Raw genomic sequence first — 20071 nt, 5'->3', positions numbered from 1 at the left:
TCAACAAACTATCTAGCCCATGCAAGCATAAAAAATGGACGTTGAAAATGAAAAAAAAAAACCTTTACTTTCCTGAATTTATAAAAAATATCATTTTTCTATATCAAATTGTGGAAGTACGTATATTGTAAATGCAATCATAATTCTTATTCAATCTAACTCATGGAGCATCATGTTGAGAACAACATAACTTATCACCAAAGCACCTTGAATGCTGAGTCTATTGATATATTTCTTTGAGCTTAGTTCTGTTTTAAGTATTAGTCAAATACATGTATAATGTTCTGAGCTAATCTTTTTTTCATTTGTGTCTGTTGTAGTCTGTCTAGTTCGTTGATTCCTAAATATCTGCACAACTATATTCAGACTAACTCTATAATCTCTTTCTTTATCAAATACGATATTAATATTCTTACTTTTCCTCATTTCAAAGTTACTTTGACATATTTTTACAATCTGAATCTCAATTTCTAAGATGGATACTTTCTTCTTCAGTTAAGCCCTAAATGAAGATGAAGAGGAAAGAGTAAAGATATATCATCATCATCATATTTTCCTAAATAGGTCAAAAAACAATAACTGAGATGATCATGATCTATCTATCTATATATCTATCTATCTATCTATCCATCCATCCACCCACCCACCCATCTATATACATATATATATATATGGTTGTAGTTGTGTGTTTGTAAGCTATCTAAGAATCCATAAGTCAGGAAAAAATACACTCATATATCAGTAAGCAGAGTGGGTATATTAATTGAAGTTTAAAGTATTATATATATATCCATTATGGATGATCTTACCAATCAGTTTCACACTAAACGTTCAATGGTGTGTTAGGTAACAGTGGTACTATATCTATAACCTTTATGGGGATGGGGATAGCATGTGCATCTGTGTTTGTAAATCTGTTTTCTTTCTTTTATATTTTGGTTAAATTTTTGGGACATTTACATATGCATGCAGTGTGTGTAGGGGTACAATATATGTGGGGACTTATATTAGGGGGGGGGTAATGATCTAATGGATGGATGTCCACACGTTAGAGTGTGTGTGCCCCAAGAATTTAACCAAAACATAAAAAAAAAGAAAGTATACCAACACAGATGTATATCCTCCCCCTGCAAAAGCTATACATATGGTACCACTACACACATTCCATTTCTAAAAGAGCACCATTTCTCATAAACACTTTTTCAGAAAACTCTTGCCGACTTGCAACACACCCAGAGATGGGGTGGGGGCTTTGGAACCAAAGGACATAACTCTTAACTTAACCCTTGCTTGGTTCATTTCATCATCCTTTTCACAGCAACTACAAACTGGATGTGTCTGTTCTCCTTAAATAATAGAGAGCAGTCGCCATATTTTCATCCATAATAGCTATCTCTGAAGAGTGCAGGATTACATAATTGGACTGTTATCTAATACTCCATTGAACTCCAAGGGCAAAAACGATCGGTAAGATCAGCCAAAATGGATATATAATACGTAATGGATATATAATACTGATTTATGCAGGGGTTGGACAAAATAATGTAAACACCTTAAAATTTCAAACAAATTTATTTTAATATGGGGTGGGACTGCTTTTGGCAATAGTTACAACTTGACTTCTATGAGGTATGGACTCATACAAAGTTTGAATTGTTACCAAAGGAATTTTTGTCCATTCTTTAGTTAAAGCAGTCTCCAGTTCTTGTAGTGATGATGGTGAAGGATATTGAATCCTTACTTGTTTTTCTAAAATGCGCCATAAATGTTCAATAATATTGAGATTTGGGGACTATGGTGGCCAGATAAGATGTTCAACTTCACTAGAATGTTCCTCATCAGAGAAAATAACATTCTTCCACTACTTTAGGGACCAATTTTGTAGGTTTTACTCCACTCTAAATGCTTTGCAATGTTTCTTTTTGAAAGTAGTGATTTTGTGATCGCAGCCTTCCCGTGAAATCTGGCTTTGTGCAGCTTCCAGTGAACAGTTTTTGTGGAAACTGGGTTCTTGAGATGGTCATTAAGCTCTGCAGTAATTTGGGGAGCTGTACTTTTGTGATCCTTTCTAACAAGTTGCATATGTGTCTGACAGTCCCCATCTGAAATGTTTGGTTTTCTTCCGGAGTTTTGTTTCGATGAGGAAGTTTTTCCCTCTTTCTCAATGGCTGTCACTACTTTTCAGATAGTACTTCTTGATACACCAAACATTTCGGCTGTTTTCATTATGCTAGCGCCTGCCATACAAGCACCAACAATTTAACTTGTTTGAAAGTCCAATAGATCTGTCATTTTAATGAATTTTAATTACCTTTTTCTGATGATATCTGAAAAGAAACAGCAATTTTAGCAAAGTATATTAAGCAATACTAATAATAAATCAAAAAACATAAAAATAAACAAATTTTTGACGGTTTTATAGATACTTCAAAATTATGATGCTATGATGCTAGGTGTTTCCATTATTTTGTCCAACCCCTGTTTATACATACACATTCTGGTCTGGTACTGCATATATGTGTGTGTCAATGCATGTATATATGGATATACATACGCATGAATAGAAGCATACATAGCATGACCCTTTTCAGAAGCTCTAAGTTGAGTGCTGGGAAGGGAAGATGTTGTTCATTGATCTAAGGCCTGATCAAAATACTTGTGCTAAAAGCACCTCAAAAGCTAGGTGATAGTATTAAGCTGAATGTCCAAATTAAAATCTACCACTCATGAATAAAATGGTCTTTCCAATGAACTGATCTCTTACAGTTTCCTTTTACCAAATTCCATCCACAATAATTAGGACAATCGGAGGCTATGGTAGAATATACACAATGGACTGGAACCAAAAACATCATAATCATGAAGAGAACTTCTTAACCATACAGCTATGATGCTGCTCATCTGGTGGATATTTTTCAATAAGTTATTTAGTAACTGATGAAAAAAGAAATTATTTTATTACATATATATTTTAACATCTTATACTTTACCTCTTCATAAAAGTGCTTTCCAAGCTTCAAAGAGAGACTCTATTGTATCATTTCACACAAAATGTGAAAGCAACCAGCATTACAAGGATATCAAGCTGAAAAGAAGAGAATTCTAACAACTCAATCAATAAAAATATAACAAATCTTGCGAGTGAAGAGCTTTCTACACCTGGCCTAAAACCTTACATTGTTTTTCCACCTGTCCTTTCATTCATTATTTACCTTGTAAATGTCTCTGTGAGTATCTTTTTAAGATCGAAAAGCAAGCAAAACGAAAAGAAAGAAAAAAGGCAACACTTAAACTACTTTGAATCGTTGTCTTATATGTTAGCTTTCAGTAATTTCCAAACTTATTGTTACAAGCATCAGTAAACAGCTGTTTTCTGGAGAATAATCTTTCTTTTCTAACCATTTTCTTCCCAACTTCTCAATCCTGTTTCTTTCAAAGATTTTTTTACTAAAAGCATAAACTGTTGATTTTAGTATCAGCAAAGAAATGAGAAGAGAGTATCAGTGTACTGAACTATTTTGGTCTGGAATCTATATAAATGTACCTTCACAGTTCTACTTAACACCTTCATCTCAATCTCCATCAAAGTAGTCCCAACAGACACAATAAACAGTCATGTTATTTATTTTTGCCAATTCTGTCTCCATTTTCTTACGAAAGAAAAGTGAAGATTACTTCTCTATCATTAATTTATTTTTATTTATATTTTATCTTATATTATATTTTTGTTTATATTATTTCAAATCTTGTGTTAGCCTTTAGTTGGGAATTCAAAATACCGACATTGACACTAGAATATGAAATTTTAGAGTTTGATTAAGAAAAAAAGGAAGATGTAAGAAGGAATTCTGGTATATAAAATAGACTTGATACTGAGAAGTTAGTTAAGGAATATATATCATCAACTCTACCTTGTAGCCAAAATAGAATGAGGTATAGAGGTATGAAATTGAGAAGGAAGTAATGATAAAATGATGAGGGATAAAAAATACTTCAAGCCATATAATATTAACTCCAGTTTCAAAATAGGTTTCATATTTTCATTTTTTGTTCTTAATTAAACATCCAAAATAATTAATTTCATGCGAAAAATCCTACATAATTTATTATTTTGTTTTGTTTTCTTTCAGAGTGTCTTTACATAAAAAGTAAATTTTTTGCAAATTATCTGTTGCATTTTTATCTACAGTACATTTCGTATTTGAATGCTATGAATGTATGAATATAGAATTTCCATGGGTTGTCATTGAATTGCTTCATTATTACTCAGCATTTCAATAGCCTTACTTGTAATGAAATGTGTCTATTTTAACACTGTCTGTACATTTTATATGTTGTTAAGTACAAAATAAAAGAAAATACCAAATGATTAAGTTAATAGTTAATCAGTCTGTCCCCCTCAATGGTTTAAAGCATAACCCCTCTAAATAAAATATAGGAAGTATGAGAAAATAAGATTTTTATGCATCTCTGAAACTTTCCTGTTTAAATTCCTGTTTTATCTAAATGTAAAAATGAAATAAAAAAACACATTCTCTTCTTGAACGATACCTTCAACAAGAGTTTATTTCTTTAACAATTGTTCATTGTGTTCATTCATTTTATATCTGTTTCTCCATGCTAATAGCATGGACAAGACAAATGCTTATCATTGAGACATTGCTTTACAGCTGGATGCTCACCCTGTTGCTAACCCTTACCTACTTTTAATTTCATTCATCTTTGAAAACATAGAGTTGGCAGACAACATGACAACAAGGAATGACAAAATAAAAAATTTGTTTATAGTTCTGCACTGAATGCAAATATTAACACAAGCACCCACACATGCTCTCTCTCTCTCTCTCTCTCTCTCTCTCTCTCACACACACACACACACACACACACACACACACACACACATATGTCTACCTAATTTATTCATGAGGTATTGGTCAGCCTGGGGCTATAGTAGAAGGCAGCTGTCCAAGCTGCTGTGCAGTAAGACTATACCAAAACCATACATTTGAGAAGCAGACTTCTTAACCACACAACCATGCTTGCATATGTTTATGTATATTATCCGTAATAGAATTTAGTATCAGATTACAAATAAAACTGTGCTATAAGCTAAAACCATTCATAATAGTTTTTACAGTTTTATTAGATAGAAGGAGCTGTATCCATGCCTTTTACAGTTGTTCCAAGTGTGACAAGGTTGATGCAGTGATATTTAGCTTGCATAACAGCCTCTCAACAAAGAGAATTACATAGGGGTAATGATGCAGGGAAAATGATTGGAGAAAAATATTTAGTGTGGGGCCTGGAATAGGAAATGTTATATGGATGATGAGAGGAGGAAAGATGAATATGTTGGAAGGCTAGTACAGGAGATAAGAAGGCTAGTCTTTGGGATATATCGATAAAGGATATTCTATAAATCATTACATAAAATGAATATCAGCGGTAAGCTCCAAGAAAATCAAATTTGTGACATGGTTTTAATTCCCATTCTTAACAAATTCTCATCTCTTTAAATGCTGACATGAAGACATAAATGTTTAACTTGTATTCCTCATCTTCTGCCAGATTTGTTGTCTTATGCCAACATGAGGAGTCTTTTACTGAATTTAACTTTTATTTCCAATTTTTCTCATCCTTTATTCACATTTTTAAATGATAAAGGAACAGTGCCTATATTTTACTTCTGAGTTGGTGCTACCGAAAGAAGGTGCTATATTTAGTAACTTCCCTTGATAGTTCTATATCTTTATATTGAACTACTGTTTGCTAACTAAAGAGTTCTTCCTTACTATTGATCACAAAATAAATAAATAAAATAAATAAATAAATAAAATTATTTTAACAATAATTTTACTCAATTATTTTAATTCTATTTCTAGGTTATTGTGGATTACATTTAGCCTCACATAATGGATTTCCTGATGTTGCATCTCAGTTACTTAAGGTAAATAAACCATAAGTACTTATACTTCTCTTTAGAAAATATTTTCCATGTTTCTGAAATAACTTCTTAGAAATTCTATCATAGTCATTTGGCTTTATAAAACCTATGTATCAATGTTGACCTTTTTTGATCCTCAAATTGATTTGTTGTTGAATAATAATTATTTATTTCAGTAAATTTTATACGTCTTTCATTGTTATTGACATTCGAAAAGTCTATTTTCATAATTGCTTTTCAAAAGTCATTGTTATTTGTTCATAAAAGTTTTAAATGTCTGCCTACCATTATATATTTTAATTCTATATTGACAAATTAATACCTTTAACTTATTCTGCAATTAATAAGTCTTCATTCATTTTCATGATTAATAACTATAATTTGATCAAGAATTAGAATAAATTGTTGAAGTGTATAATTGTTCTATATATCTTGAATACATTATATGTCTATATGTTGTACAATAGCTATGTGGTTTAGGTACTGCTCTTTTGATCTTAATTTTATATGTTCAAACCTTGTAATAGTCATAATGTTATTTAACTCCTGGTCAGTACTAATCAATCAGATCTGCAGTCAAAGTCATTCCAGCCATGACCACCCAATATTTTTATTATATCTAGGACAATGACATTTAATGTGTTCTTCCTTTTCTATGATAGTTTAGTGCAATTCAAGGAAAATTTTGCTGCAATTTTTAACAGAGTGGGTGACTGCATAGAGGCTCTCTCAATATCTTGTTATTGATGTTATTGTTGCTGTTGAGTTACACCAATCACATCTACTCAAGGGAACTTATGGTATGGAGATCAGCAATGCTTAAGAGTAACAGATTAAGGCCATATAGGGAAATCAGCAACATTTAAGAATAACAGATTAGTCTGTCATTTTAGATATACTAGACTTAAATTTTCTTCAAGGCCATACTTCTCCGTGTAATGCACCATACTGTACAGTCCACCATGCAGTTGTTTGCCATGCTGATTGCAGTGCAGCATATTGCATCACAGAAAGAAAAAAAAGGTGCCAAGTCATTGAGGAAGATAACATTCTTCCATTGGTACAAAATTGTAATCCTTGGGACTCAGTGAGAACGGTCATTATTAGTTCTTAGCAAAGAATTTTAGCTTAGTGTGGCAACTGATGTTCCCTATATGTGTCTTGTGCTTGTCAAGATCAAGTGCTATTTAGAATAATATGACAACATATTGGAGAATTTTTATATTGTTGCAACTATTTAGTTTTAAGAGACTAATACTTTTCACTGTCACTTAACGAATGGAACCAAGCTGAAAAAATTGGATTATAATGCAGACCAACATAATGTAGTGAGAGCAAAAAAAGAAAAACCCCATTAAATAATACAAATTAAATCTGTAATGAAAAGACAAGTAATTAGAGATAATGACAATTTTTTCAGGAAAGGCAAGAGAGATAACTTTGAAATATAAATTGATTAAAAATTGATGGAGACAAATAGTAATGTGGTTTGATTTTTAATAAGTGGGGGAAATAACACTGAGCGTGACATGTTTTAGTTTTGTTAGCTCTCCAAAAGGAAGTATAATTCAACATAGATTTTATAAGATATATAGACCAACATTGAAAGGGTATTGTTCTAAAAAGTTTTATCTAGAAAGTAGCTTCAAGGGCCATGTTTGCCAGAATTGATTGCAACCATGAACTGTGAAACCAGTGTATTGAAAATGATATTTCAAGTTTCGTATTTTTTGTTCATAGTTTTATCAATGTTTCAGACAGGTATGTGTTTAGTTGTATGCCTACTATTATACAGTGTGCCTTGAATAATTTTGTCAGATACCTTGCTTATATCCTATGGTTGTAATTTCCTTGTATAAATTAATTGTTGTTCTAATGAATGGTTATAGTGTGTTTTGCTAAGTATTTGTGCTAATTATAATTTATATACATTAATTAAAAGTCATTTAAGTGTTTTATTGAATGCAAAAGGTTGTTGGATTCATTGAGTAGTTCTGGCATGTGGTAGAACATGATGCTTTTGTTGTGGTGCTGGTAAATATATGTTGACAAGCTTCATATTTGACTTTGAGTCATATTTACCTTGAAAATGATGTAATTTGGGAAAATAAACATAACTGAGTATATAGAGTTTTCACACTGTATACTCAAATAGCCTTAATTTAGAAAAATAAGTGAATTTATATATATAATGTCTTTGATACTATATAGCTAAGGTTTTATGAACTTATAAATTATAGAAATACATTTCTCCCCACCCCCACCTGTTGCTCTCTTCAGTCCTAATATTTTTCACTGCTCTTTTAATTCCATACTAAACAGTTTCCTTACCAATGTATTTCTGTGGAACTCCTCCCTCACTGTATTTTTTTGATAACTATTATCTGCTACATTTAAACATTGTTAGTATTTCAAAGTAATTCTAAGATCATAGTAGAATCATTCCCGCAGTCATGGAGTGTGTAAAAGAGTTTCAGGTAATGCCTTTCCTTCACAGATTGAGTAAAATACAATTTAGTCTACTGTTTTGCTATCTTCACCATTTTATATTATGCTTATTGTTAATGACAATAAAGTCACATCATTATTATCATCATCATCATCATCATTGCCGTCATTATCATCTTCATCATTTAATGTCCATATTCTATGCTGGAATATGGTAGATGATTCAACAAGAGATGACAAGCCAAAGGATTATGTTGGGCTCCTATGTCTGCTTCTATTGCTGGATGCTCTTCATAATGCCAGCCACTTTACAGATTGCACTGGGTGCTTTTGCCGTGGGACTGACACTACTAAGGTCATCAATTAACTCACAAAACAAGACCCCTTGACAGAGTGGAGGTGCAATATTGAGAGATGTGTCTTTGCATCAGATGTTGAAATATTAAAATATGTTAGATTGAGAAACAGGTAACTTGCTATAGAGGAGATATATGGCTACCTAAGAAGGAAAGCAAGAAAGGATAGTAAAGATGAGGTATCAGAGCATACCCTCAAAGTACTAGAAGGTGGATAAAGAAAGAATAGAGACAAAAAATTGAGTATGGCTGGGTGGAGAGGTTCATGAGAGTGTGAAAGATGGTTAAAGATTAGGATAGAGGTGAATACAGTGAATAGTGAACATGGGTTGAGGCGTAGTCAACAGTGAACAACATCTCATGAAAAAAGATTATGGTATTTATAACTTTATAAAAATGTTTGAAGTGCCTCAAAATATTGCAGTTTTTAAAAAACAAGATTATTTGTGTAAAGTGGTATTACACATGCATTGTGTAATTTTTGCAGTTATTCTCTTTTCAATAAATGGTAATTACTATTCTAATCAATGAATTCCTGAAATTATACTGTGTAAAAGCTTAGATTCATTTCATAGTGGTGTGTTACGTGGCATCTTGCAGAACCACAATATTTTCTTTTTCTTTAATTCAGTTGTGTTATTGTGAATAACTTTAAAAAAATATTAGATATTTTGAACTAAATTCTTTGGAATATTTTTATATTTTAATATTTCTATTTTTGATATTTTTATATTTTAATTATTTTGATATTTTTACTCTGTTATTAATTCAGCCATAGAATCCATTTTAGATTAGAGATTTTTGCAATTTAGAAAATGTAGAAGTCTCGTAAAGATTTTTATTTCTGAATAAACAAAATTATACTGTAATACAGAATTCTATAAGAAACATCTTCTTTCACATTTTTTTTTTCTGTGTAAAGTCAGTTTTACAGATTTTTCAGAATATGTCGTGAGAATGTTAAGAAAAAAATCTGTTTGTTTTATATTGTCTAACATGAAGCAATAATTACTTAACTCTGAACATACTGCTAAGCTTTCATGCTTTTTTCTTTAATTTACTACTGGCTGTTGCAAGAAAACTGAAACAGCTGTCTTTGTTATCATCTGACACCAGAGCTGGTTTATTGGTATTCTTACAGACAAAAAATAATTAATATTTAATTTGTAAACTTCAATATACTTAATACTTTAATTTCATTGATTAACACTTTTCAAGCTTTGCTTCCTACATCTCCAATGGCATCTTTTATTATTAGCCAGTTGCCTTTAAAAAATTTGCCTTTCCCAGGGTCTTCTTCAATATTCTGTCTTTTATTTTATCAGCATTGGACACTGTGTCAAGTAGTCTGAACTCTGCTTCATTCCTTGCATTGAGAATTTCCATATCAAAAGACATTACAAAATTCATTGTAAATATTTATGTAAAGAAGGTGTTAATGTTGTAATTATAATTTTAAAAGTCTCTGATTAAAATAAAATATTTTTATATTCAAAGGAAGGTTTTCATTTTTTTTTTAAATTTCATTAGTTTTCAATACTTTCAAATGCTTTTTTATGTGGGTGATAGGGTTATGGTATTATAATTGTAATATAATGCTCAATAAAGTAAAAATAAAATATCAAAGTCATGTGTTTTTCTATTGAAACATAGACATGTGATTGGATTTCAAAGTAGCCTCTAACGGCACTAAAGTATACATATTGTGACCTCAATATATACCTTTCCTCATTTGCCTCTTACTTCTTTCAGTCATTTCACTGCAGCCATACTGGGGCAACACCTTGAAGGGTTTAGTCAAACAACTTGACCTGCTGACTTATTTTTTTTAAGTCAAGTACTTATATTAGCTTCTTTTACCAAGCAGCTAAATTACTGGGATGTAAACAAACTAACACACCAGTTGACAAGCTGTGAGAGAGACAAACACAAGCACAAAGACATACACACACATTTGCACATACATACATACATACAGACACACACACACACACACACATACATACATACATACATACATACATACATACATACATACATACATACATACATACATATATACATACATACAAAGACAAAATGGCAAAATGATCTCACTAGCTACCTGGTGCCTAAATGGCCACACTGGCCTGAGACAGACTGTAGTGGAAGGAGTCCAGTAGGGAGAAGGTTCCTCCTTCAGGAGTGATGAAACCTTGGATATTAGATATTGGATTGTACCCCATAATACACATATATATGTATATATATACACACACTAATAGAACAAATGTTTTATCTCAAGTAATATTTGCTGTTGTACCTTTATTAATGACATAAATGACTTCAAATATATATGAGCTAATTAGTTAAATAAATTGTGTGACATATGAATATTGGAACTTGGCTATTGTTTGTGGCCATATATAAATTAATGAAGTATTCATTACATTCATCTAGCTGGTTCTTTATTTTATGGTCTGTTCTTGATAAGGTCTAATTAAGATCACTATAAAATGTTGATTTCAATTAGAATTTACATATAAGGTATTTTGACAGTTTGTTTTTCTATGTTCTTCTAATTATCATTGAGCATCTCTGTTTACTTTGAGATACCCATTTCTTGGATGACATCTTATAAATAACTAGTTATCTAAAATTGGTTCTTTTATTCATCAAGCCTACCATAACTGAACTAGAAAAATGTAAAATGGTAAAGAATATACAAATTTTTTTCTTGTTTGAATTATTACTGCTTGCTAAAGTTATGCATATTAAATGATGTAGATAATCATGAAATATCTTTGCTATACAGACTTTACAGTAATTCCTTCATAATGATACTGATCTACAATAAAAAGAATTACTTGCTTATGTCAAAATTTACACATGCAAATAGCTATTTCCTTCTATTAGTCTTAACCCTTTCAATATCAACCCGGCTGAAACTGCCTCTGGCTCTGTAGTATAAATGTCTTGTTTTCATAAGTTTTGAATTAAAATCTTTCTCTAAACCTTAGTCACAATTTTATGTTCCTTAAACCAGCTTAATGATAACTAAGTTATTTTACTAAATTCTTTAATTTAAAATTAATTGAAAGAAACACAGAGCATCTCAAAGTAAATATGGTAACGGAAGGGTTAATGAATATTTTTCACTTTTGCATTTTGTATAATACTGCAGACATCACAATATTAAAAGATTATGCCAAAATACCAGAATGGTTTTTAGACATTATCAACTCTAACATCCCTGAAGCAGAATTCTAAAAATTTCCTTTGGAGAGGTCAAGAATGTTAACATCTGTTTTAGGAGATAAATATTTGCAGATATTTTTGTACCGGATATTATCTAAAGTTCACAATTTATCCTAATATAGGAAGGTGTTATGTAAGTTTCTACATATGTTTCAGCATGTGGATTTGTAAATCATCAGTAAAATTCTTAGCAGTTTGGGTGAAAAAAAGATGACTTTATAAAATTTTGCTTTCTCTTTACTTGTACTTCAGGAAATTATTTCATTTTGCTGATGTCAGTTTTAGAAAATTGTTTTATTGTTGTTTTTTCATGCCAAACAGCCAGCCATATTGCTTTTACAAATCAATGCTATTTGTATGCATCAATTTTGCAATACTATTATTTTCACATCAGCTGAGCAATCTTCAGTGGATGCTACTATATATATTATTAAGAGGAAATATCTTGTCACCATCACTTTTTTAGATTATTTTCCCTTGCCTATTTTTTATCTCCATTCTTGCTTAGAGTAGCTAAGTCTACAAGTCAGTTTCATCATTATCATCATCATAATGTCCAGTTTTCCATGCTTGTATCGATCAGAGGGAGATTATTGAGGCAGATTTTCTATGATCAGATGCCCTTCCTGTCGTTAACCCCCACCCATTTCCAAGCCAGATAACATGATAGTGATATTCATTTACAACTATCACATGATATTAAGACAGAGAGACACAAACATACATACTCACACACACTCACACATGCATATATACACACATATATATACTCATATATACATACACACTCATAAATATATATAGATACATACATTTATATGTGTGTGTATATATATATATATATACATATATATATATTATATATATTATATATATTATATATATATACATACATATATGTATATACATATATATATATATATATATATATATATAATATATATATATAATATATATATATACATATATATATACATATATATATATATATATATATATATATAATATATATATATATATATATATATATATATATTCATTGAAAATGAAAGGAAGAGTCTATAGCGGTTACGTGAGGGCTGCAATGCTGTATGGGACTGAGACATGGTGTCTAAGGGAGAGATAGATGGCAATTTTGAGAAAGACTGAGAGAGCAATGGTGAGAGAAATGTGTGGAGTGAAGCATGATGGAGATATAGAGGAATTGATGGAATGGCTGGCAAGGGTGAATGGAGTGTGGTGGTATGGGCATGTATTGAGGAGGGATGAGGAGCATGTTCTGAGATGGGTGCTTGAGTTTTAGGTAAATGGACCAAGAATGTGAGGTAGACTGAGGACAACATGGAAGGAACAGGTGGAGGAGAAGATTGGGAAGGTTGGCTTCAGAAGGGAGGAGTCCTAAAACAGGCTAAGATAGCAAGATGGTGTGGGGGTGATTGCTATGGCATTGAGGTAAATCTGGCCACCCCTGTTAAAAGGGACAAAACCGAATTTAAAACACTAGATGATGATGATGATGATGATGATATATATATATATATATATCTAAAGCTGATGCTTTACTCATTATCTATTTATACATTTGTATAGATATATATAAGATAATTGTGTTATTTTACATTATACATCTCATTCATATTATTCAAGAAAAAGAGTCACAATACAGCATTGGTGTACTCCACCCTTTTAATCATATTACTTTTTTTTTTCTTACATAGTTTGGAAACCCATACTTCAGAACATGGTGTCTCTAAAAATACTTAGATGTGTAATTAAGAAATTCAACATTATGACTTTTAAATAATTTCTTGGTAGATTTATAATTTCTCCTATCTTATTCATTTAATTTCTCAATAACTCCCACTGTCAACCCATTTTTAATATCCTCTTATACTAGGATAATAAGTACAAGTGTTAAAACTATGGGTTCTTTTTTTCATCCAGCTGTTTACATAATCCATGTGTGTGTGTTTATGTGTGTGTGAACATATATGCATAAATATATAATATACATAATATATATAAATATATATATATATAGATGTATGTATAAGCCAAACCCTCATATGTCGTCTAACGACGGGAGAGTCTGTAACATATATATATATATATATATATGTCTGCCACTAACCCTACCTATCATCGTTTCTCTTTACCCCAAACCTTCCCCACTGGTGCTCCCCTATATTACATGCACACACCCCCACTTTCTCTCCCTCTCTTCTCTCTGCCGGAACCCTCCCCCTGCCGCAATGCAACGAAAAAAGGCAATAACCGATCGTGGCCGATGCCAGACCCCTCTGGCACCTGTGCAGGTGGCACGTAAAAAGCACCCACTACACTCGCGGAGTGGTTGGCGTTAGGAAGGGCATCCAGCTGTAGAAACACTGCCAGATCAGACTGGAGCCTGGGGCAGCCCCTGGCTCCCCAGACCCCGGTCAAACCGTCCAACCCGTGCTAGCGCGGAAAACGGACGTTAAACGATGATGATGATGATGATGATGATGTATATAATATATATGATATATGTGTATATATATATATATATAAGTAATTGAATGAATTATCTTAGTATGGATAATTCGGTTAAACGATACCTGGGTAGCAAATTCACGTCAGAAAAACACGGTTGAAGCTACATGCCAAGGGCAGAGATCACGTGCTTTCGGGTGGGAAATTTGTCTGTTTTTTTAATTCAAGTAAATGAAAGAATGGAGTTGAACGACGATTTAACAAAATTCCTTTATTCTCGACATATGTTTCGAAGGCTGCATATTCCTAATTTCGAAGGAATAAGGGGTGCATTATGCCACTCATCAGGAAAAACAAGGAACTTATGTCAGCATCAAGATGAACAAAAACTTTTAGATGACTGCCTACACGGAGCCCATAGTGATAATGAGTGTTTCTTTAAAATATTCCGTTATAATCAGTGACGTCAAAAATGGTTGAATGTAGAAGATTCTCGAAAGTTCAAGGGTTCAAACAATGTTGGAGGGAGAGAGGTCTAAGAATAGGAAGGTGACAGGGTGCAAGTCATATGAATGTTGATTTGTTGTTGTTTTCTTTTGTGATTGAGTGCCTATGTGTGTGTATGTATATAACTGCATTCGTGTCTATGTGTGTGTATGTGTGTGCGTGATTGTGTGTGTGGTTGGTTAGATGCCAAAAACAAACAGTGGTGAAGTGACAGGTTTGTGTCTGTGTGTTTGATTGTGCTTACGATAGAGAGAGGGAAAGAGAGAGAGAGGAGGGTGAGGTAGAGAGACAAAGGTAAAACATACCTCAATGAATTGGGTAGTAGTCTTTTATGAGTATAAAAATTTGACTATGGGGGTGATGTATAAATGGAACCAAATTATTAAAATTCAAGGAGGTTATCTATATTAATCATCATTCATATGAGTGAAAGGTGTGTTTCTGCCAGTGCATGCACCTATAGGATTTTTCGACCAATGTATTTATTAAAGGGAATTTGGCGAACAATATATGGTAAAGTTCGGAATTACAGACGCCACAAAATTTTCTGCCCTTATCAAACGGAAAGGATATCCTTTCCGTTTGATAAGGGCAGAAAATGGTGAGAAGGCGGCATAATGCACCCCTTATTCCTTCGAAATTAGGAATATGCAGCCTTCGAAATATATGTCGAGAATAAAGGAATTTTGTTAAATCATCATTCAACTCCATTCTTTCATATATATATATATATATATATATATATATAATATATGTATATATATATACATACATATATAATATGTATATGATATATATATACATATACATTATACATACGTATAATATATATATATATATTATATATATATATATATATATAATATATATATTATACATATGTATATAAAGCATTCACTTGTTACAAGGTCCTTAGACCACTGAAAATGCAAGTGCTACTAGAATAAAATTTGGTGCTAGACAGAATTCAATAGGTGATGATGTACATTAGACTTAAAAGACTGGAGGTCATATTAAAGAAGAAAACAAGACTGTGGAAATGAATTCCAAAGTTCAGAGGTACAAGGGAAGAAACTGGTACTGTAAAGTGCTTTACGGCACTTAGGGGATTGCACATTATACTGATGAGAACTGGATGCAAGTCTAGTTGATCACTGATAAGTTCTTAAAGAAGGAATCAGAGAAGAGAGCTCAGCTGAACAATGTCCATGAAAATACTTAGAGACAAGATACAAGGAAGCCACATGATGACGATGAGAGAGTGAATCCAATTTAGAAGATAGATCAGGACCAATAGCATTACAAATATGGCATTGAATGCAGTCCAACAGAGTTAAACAATCTGCAGGATCACCTGCCCATATGTGATAACAGTACTCAATGCAGGGGTGAATGGCGGACTTATAAAGGTGAAGAATAGTCTCAGGAGTGAGATAACTCCTTGAATGAAGGAGTGACCCTACCTTCATTGTATCTGATTTGGCAATAGATTCAATGTAAATCCTCCAAGAAAAATCATTGCAGAAAGTCACTCCTAGGAGGTGAAGAGAACGACTCTTAGGTAAGTCAATACCATCCACCAAAACCAATGCCAAGAAAGGATGTCTGAAGCAATTAATCGAAAGAATTTTAGTTTTTGCTGGACTGAACATTACAAGCCATTTTCTACCCTATTCAACAATAGATTAAAGATCATTCTCAAGGTTAGCAGCAATCTCAACCTTATCAGACAAGTTGTCAGATTTGTCCAAACAAGAGTACAATGTAGAGTCATCAACATAGATTACTAGCTGACAGAAGAGATGATCAGGTAGATCATTAATAAAAAGAAGAAAGAGAGTTGGGCCCCTGACAGATCCTTGAGGAACCCCATCATTAATAGAATAACTGGATGAGGATTGACCATCAAGAACAACCTTGATCCTATAATCATAAAGGAAAGAGATGATGTTCAGCATGAAACCTGACACACCAATGGATTGGAGCTTTCATAGAAGTCCAGCATGCCAAAACCTATTGAATGCCTTAGAGATATCAAGAGCAACTGCCCTAGCTTCACCAGATACATTCAAGACATGATAAGCATGCTCGGATATAACAGTGAGAAGATCAGAAGTAGACCATCTGGCATGGAAACCATATCGAGAATCAGAAAATAAATTATTTGAGTCAAGATATTTTACAAGAAGAGATTCATTAATCAAGGACTCAAAAACCTTACTGATGATTGGTAGTATACTAATTGGCCTATAATTACGAGGATTAGATTGATTACCACAGTTCTTAAAGACAGAAACAACAGTTAGGAATTTCCATAAAGAAAGAAAACAAGATTCTGAGATACTCTTTCCGAAGAACCTAGATAAGACAGAAGACTACTCTGGAGAGCACTTCTGAAGAACAATGACTAGAATACCATCAGGTCCAGTTGCTTTACATGGATCCAGCCGTGTCACAATGGCCACAAATTTAGTAGTAACATGACAACTGTGTAACAGTTTATCAGTTTTGAGAAAAACATCAGGAAGTGAATGACCAGAGTCATCAAGAATAGAGTGAGAACTAGACAGTTGAGCAAAGAGCTCTGCTTTATCATTAGATGTTATCATGACCTCAGGTCCATTGAATAACGGAGGAATAGAAGACTTACTGTTACCCCTAACACTTTTAATAATTCTCCAGAAGTCACAAGAGCCTACTTTCTGGGATGATATACCATCATGAATGTGCTGCTCATTGTCTGATTTAGTATCAGAAATGACAGCCCTACAGTGATTGTGAGCATTGGTGAAAAGCTGTTTATTCCCTGCTATATATATATACCAATTATTTGGTAGCTATGATAAAACTCCGAGTTTCGGATGCCGGGGTGAAAATCCATGCTACCATCTCTTCAGTTATCTGGCCATTGGAAAATTGCTATGAAAAAAACTCGGAGTTTTATCATGGCTACCAAATAATTGTGACATATTACATTTACAGATAAATTCCTCTATTTACATAATATCGAGGTCTCTTTCTTTCTTTTGTTGTCTTACCATTTTTATCAATATATATATATATATGTGTATATTAGGGAATATCATTCCAAACTTACAGGGAAAAATTCAATTTAGTAATACTAAATCAAATTTCACTATATATAATACATGTATATAAATTAGAGAAGAACCGCCATATAGTAATTCAACAATGATATACTTAAACATACCATATAGAAAAAAATTAAAGATATGATAAAACATTTACCTACAACTAAATAAAGTATGAAATAATAAATAAATAGTATATAATTATTAAATAGACTACACATGTTTCGTGGCTATATTTTCAAATTGATAACAGTAAAATCAATTCAATTTAAATATAGTCACTCATCAGGTCCAAGATAAAAACAATAAAATAATTAAATAATTTTCGTATTTTATCTTATAAGAAAATATAAATATATATAAAAATACGTAATTTTTCAATAAAAAAATCGAGCAAAATTCAACAATATATCTTAAAGCAAAAACACGAAATATCTTATCAAATATATTCCGTTAACTAAATCTTTAAACTTAATATGTAGGACTTAGTGTTTATAATAAATTTATCTCGTTAAAAATGTAGTGTAAATAAAATTAGAATAAATAGATAGAAATATAGGAAGCTGTGAAGGAGCTGAAATTTACTAGAAGTACCAGGTGATCATTTGAGAGTTGATGGCCAATGAAAAGGACTAGCCCTCCAGACACTTTGAAGCAACCTTAACTAGGTATTTGGAGAAGGCTGAAAATAACGGAAGCATGACAAGATCCTTAGAGAAATTGCCTAGTAGATGGACCTGTGGAGAGTTAAGCTCAACAAATTGCAGGCATCACCACTCAAAAGCATTAGATTCCTTAGAGGATGTGATAAGTCTCCTAAGAGTAGGTGTGGCTGGCCAGCCTTTTTTTTTTACCAAGTCTATGATTGATTGGGAGATGCAAATGAATCTGAAGGGTTGATTTATCTTCCCAGGAGAGGCAGTCGTAACTTCCAAAATAGTTGTGGTTCTTATATCCAGGAGAACAAAAATGATCATAGTGCTGAATTCACTGTGCCCTGAGAGGACAGGCTAAATATTTCTTAGCAACTAAAGAATGCCACATATCAGGAGTTGGTTGATGAGGTTCTTGTCAATGGATGGCATGCAGCCTCAGTCACAATTGAAGATTGCTACTTGGTTTCCCAGTGAAATCAGTGCACTATTTCCTGCAAAAAATTTAGTTTGGAACTTAAACAGCTAAAGAAAGCTACTCAGGAAACAATCATGGCAGTTGAGACCAGTTGGTTATTGTCAGCAGGCAAAAGCTCTTCACTGCCTCACTCTAATATAGGCTAAGATATTGGATGATATAGAAGATTCTCAACAATGTGATTGATTTAGTCACCATCAGAAGAGCTGGCAGTTTCTGCTTTTTACCTACAATGCAACTTTAACAAAAGAAATTTTTATTCTTTGTGTGTGTGTGTGTGTGTGTGTGTTGATATTAGTCAGCATCTTAGATGAATGTGTTTGTGTTACATGTGTGTGTGTGTATATGTGTGTGTGTATGTGTGTGTGTGTGTGCACGTGTGTGTGTGAGTGTGTGTATTTCACTATCTATCCATCCAACCATCTATCTATCAATCAAGCAATCTATTTATATAGATATATGGTTGGCGTTAGGAAGGGCATCCAGCTGTAGAAACACTGCCAGATCTGACTGGCCTGGTGCAGCCTTCGGGCTTCCCAGACCCCCAGACCTCAGTTGAACCGTCCAACCCATGCTGACATGGAAAGCGGACGTTAAACGATGATGATGATGCATGTTTGCACGTGTGTAAAGAGAGAGAGAGAGATGGGGGAGGAGACACACAGACAAATAATTTATTTAGGTGACGACTAGTTCACACAATGAAAAAAAAATGTTTTAATAGTGGGATAGAATCAAGAAAACTTCTAAAAATTTTTTAATAAGAATTTGACTCTTTGACAAATTAACATTTTTTAAAGAGAACAATAAACAAGCAAAGTCATTCAACCATTTAACACAACTGCCAGTTATAGCAAAACAAACAGCTTATCATTTAAGTAACT

General features: G+C 32.6%; 1 protein-coding gene across 5 annotated transcripts in view; it reads left to right on the top strand.

Moving 5' to 3' along the window:
* LOC115210688 (thyroid receptor-interacting protein 11-like) overlaps positions 1–20071 on the top strand; it is a 680082-nt gene that overhangs the window by 238791 nt on the left and 421220 nt on the right. For all 5 annotated transcript variants that reach the window (XM_029779369.2, XM_036502228.1, XM_036502227.1 and 2 more), the window contains one exon: positions 5883–5947. In XM_029779369.2, coding sequence (XP_029635229.1) covers positions 5883–5947 — 65 coding nt within the window. The remainder of the gene's footprint in view (positions 1–5882; positions 5948–20071) is intronic.

Source organism: Octopus sinensis, linkage group LG4, assembly GCF_006345805.1.
Source record: "Octopus sinensis linkage group LG4, ASM634580v1, whole genome shotgun sequence".
Taxonomy (NCBI): Eukaryota; Metazoa; Mollusca; class Cephalopoda; order Octopoda; family Octopodidae; genus Octopus; species Octopus sinensis.
The sequence above is the reverse complement of the archived record's forward strand: the minus strand, read 5'-3'. Positions and strand labels throughout refer to the sequence as shown.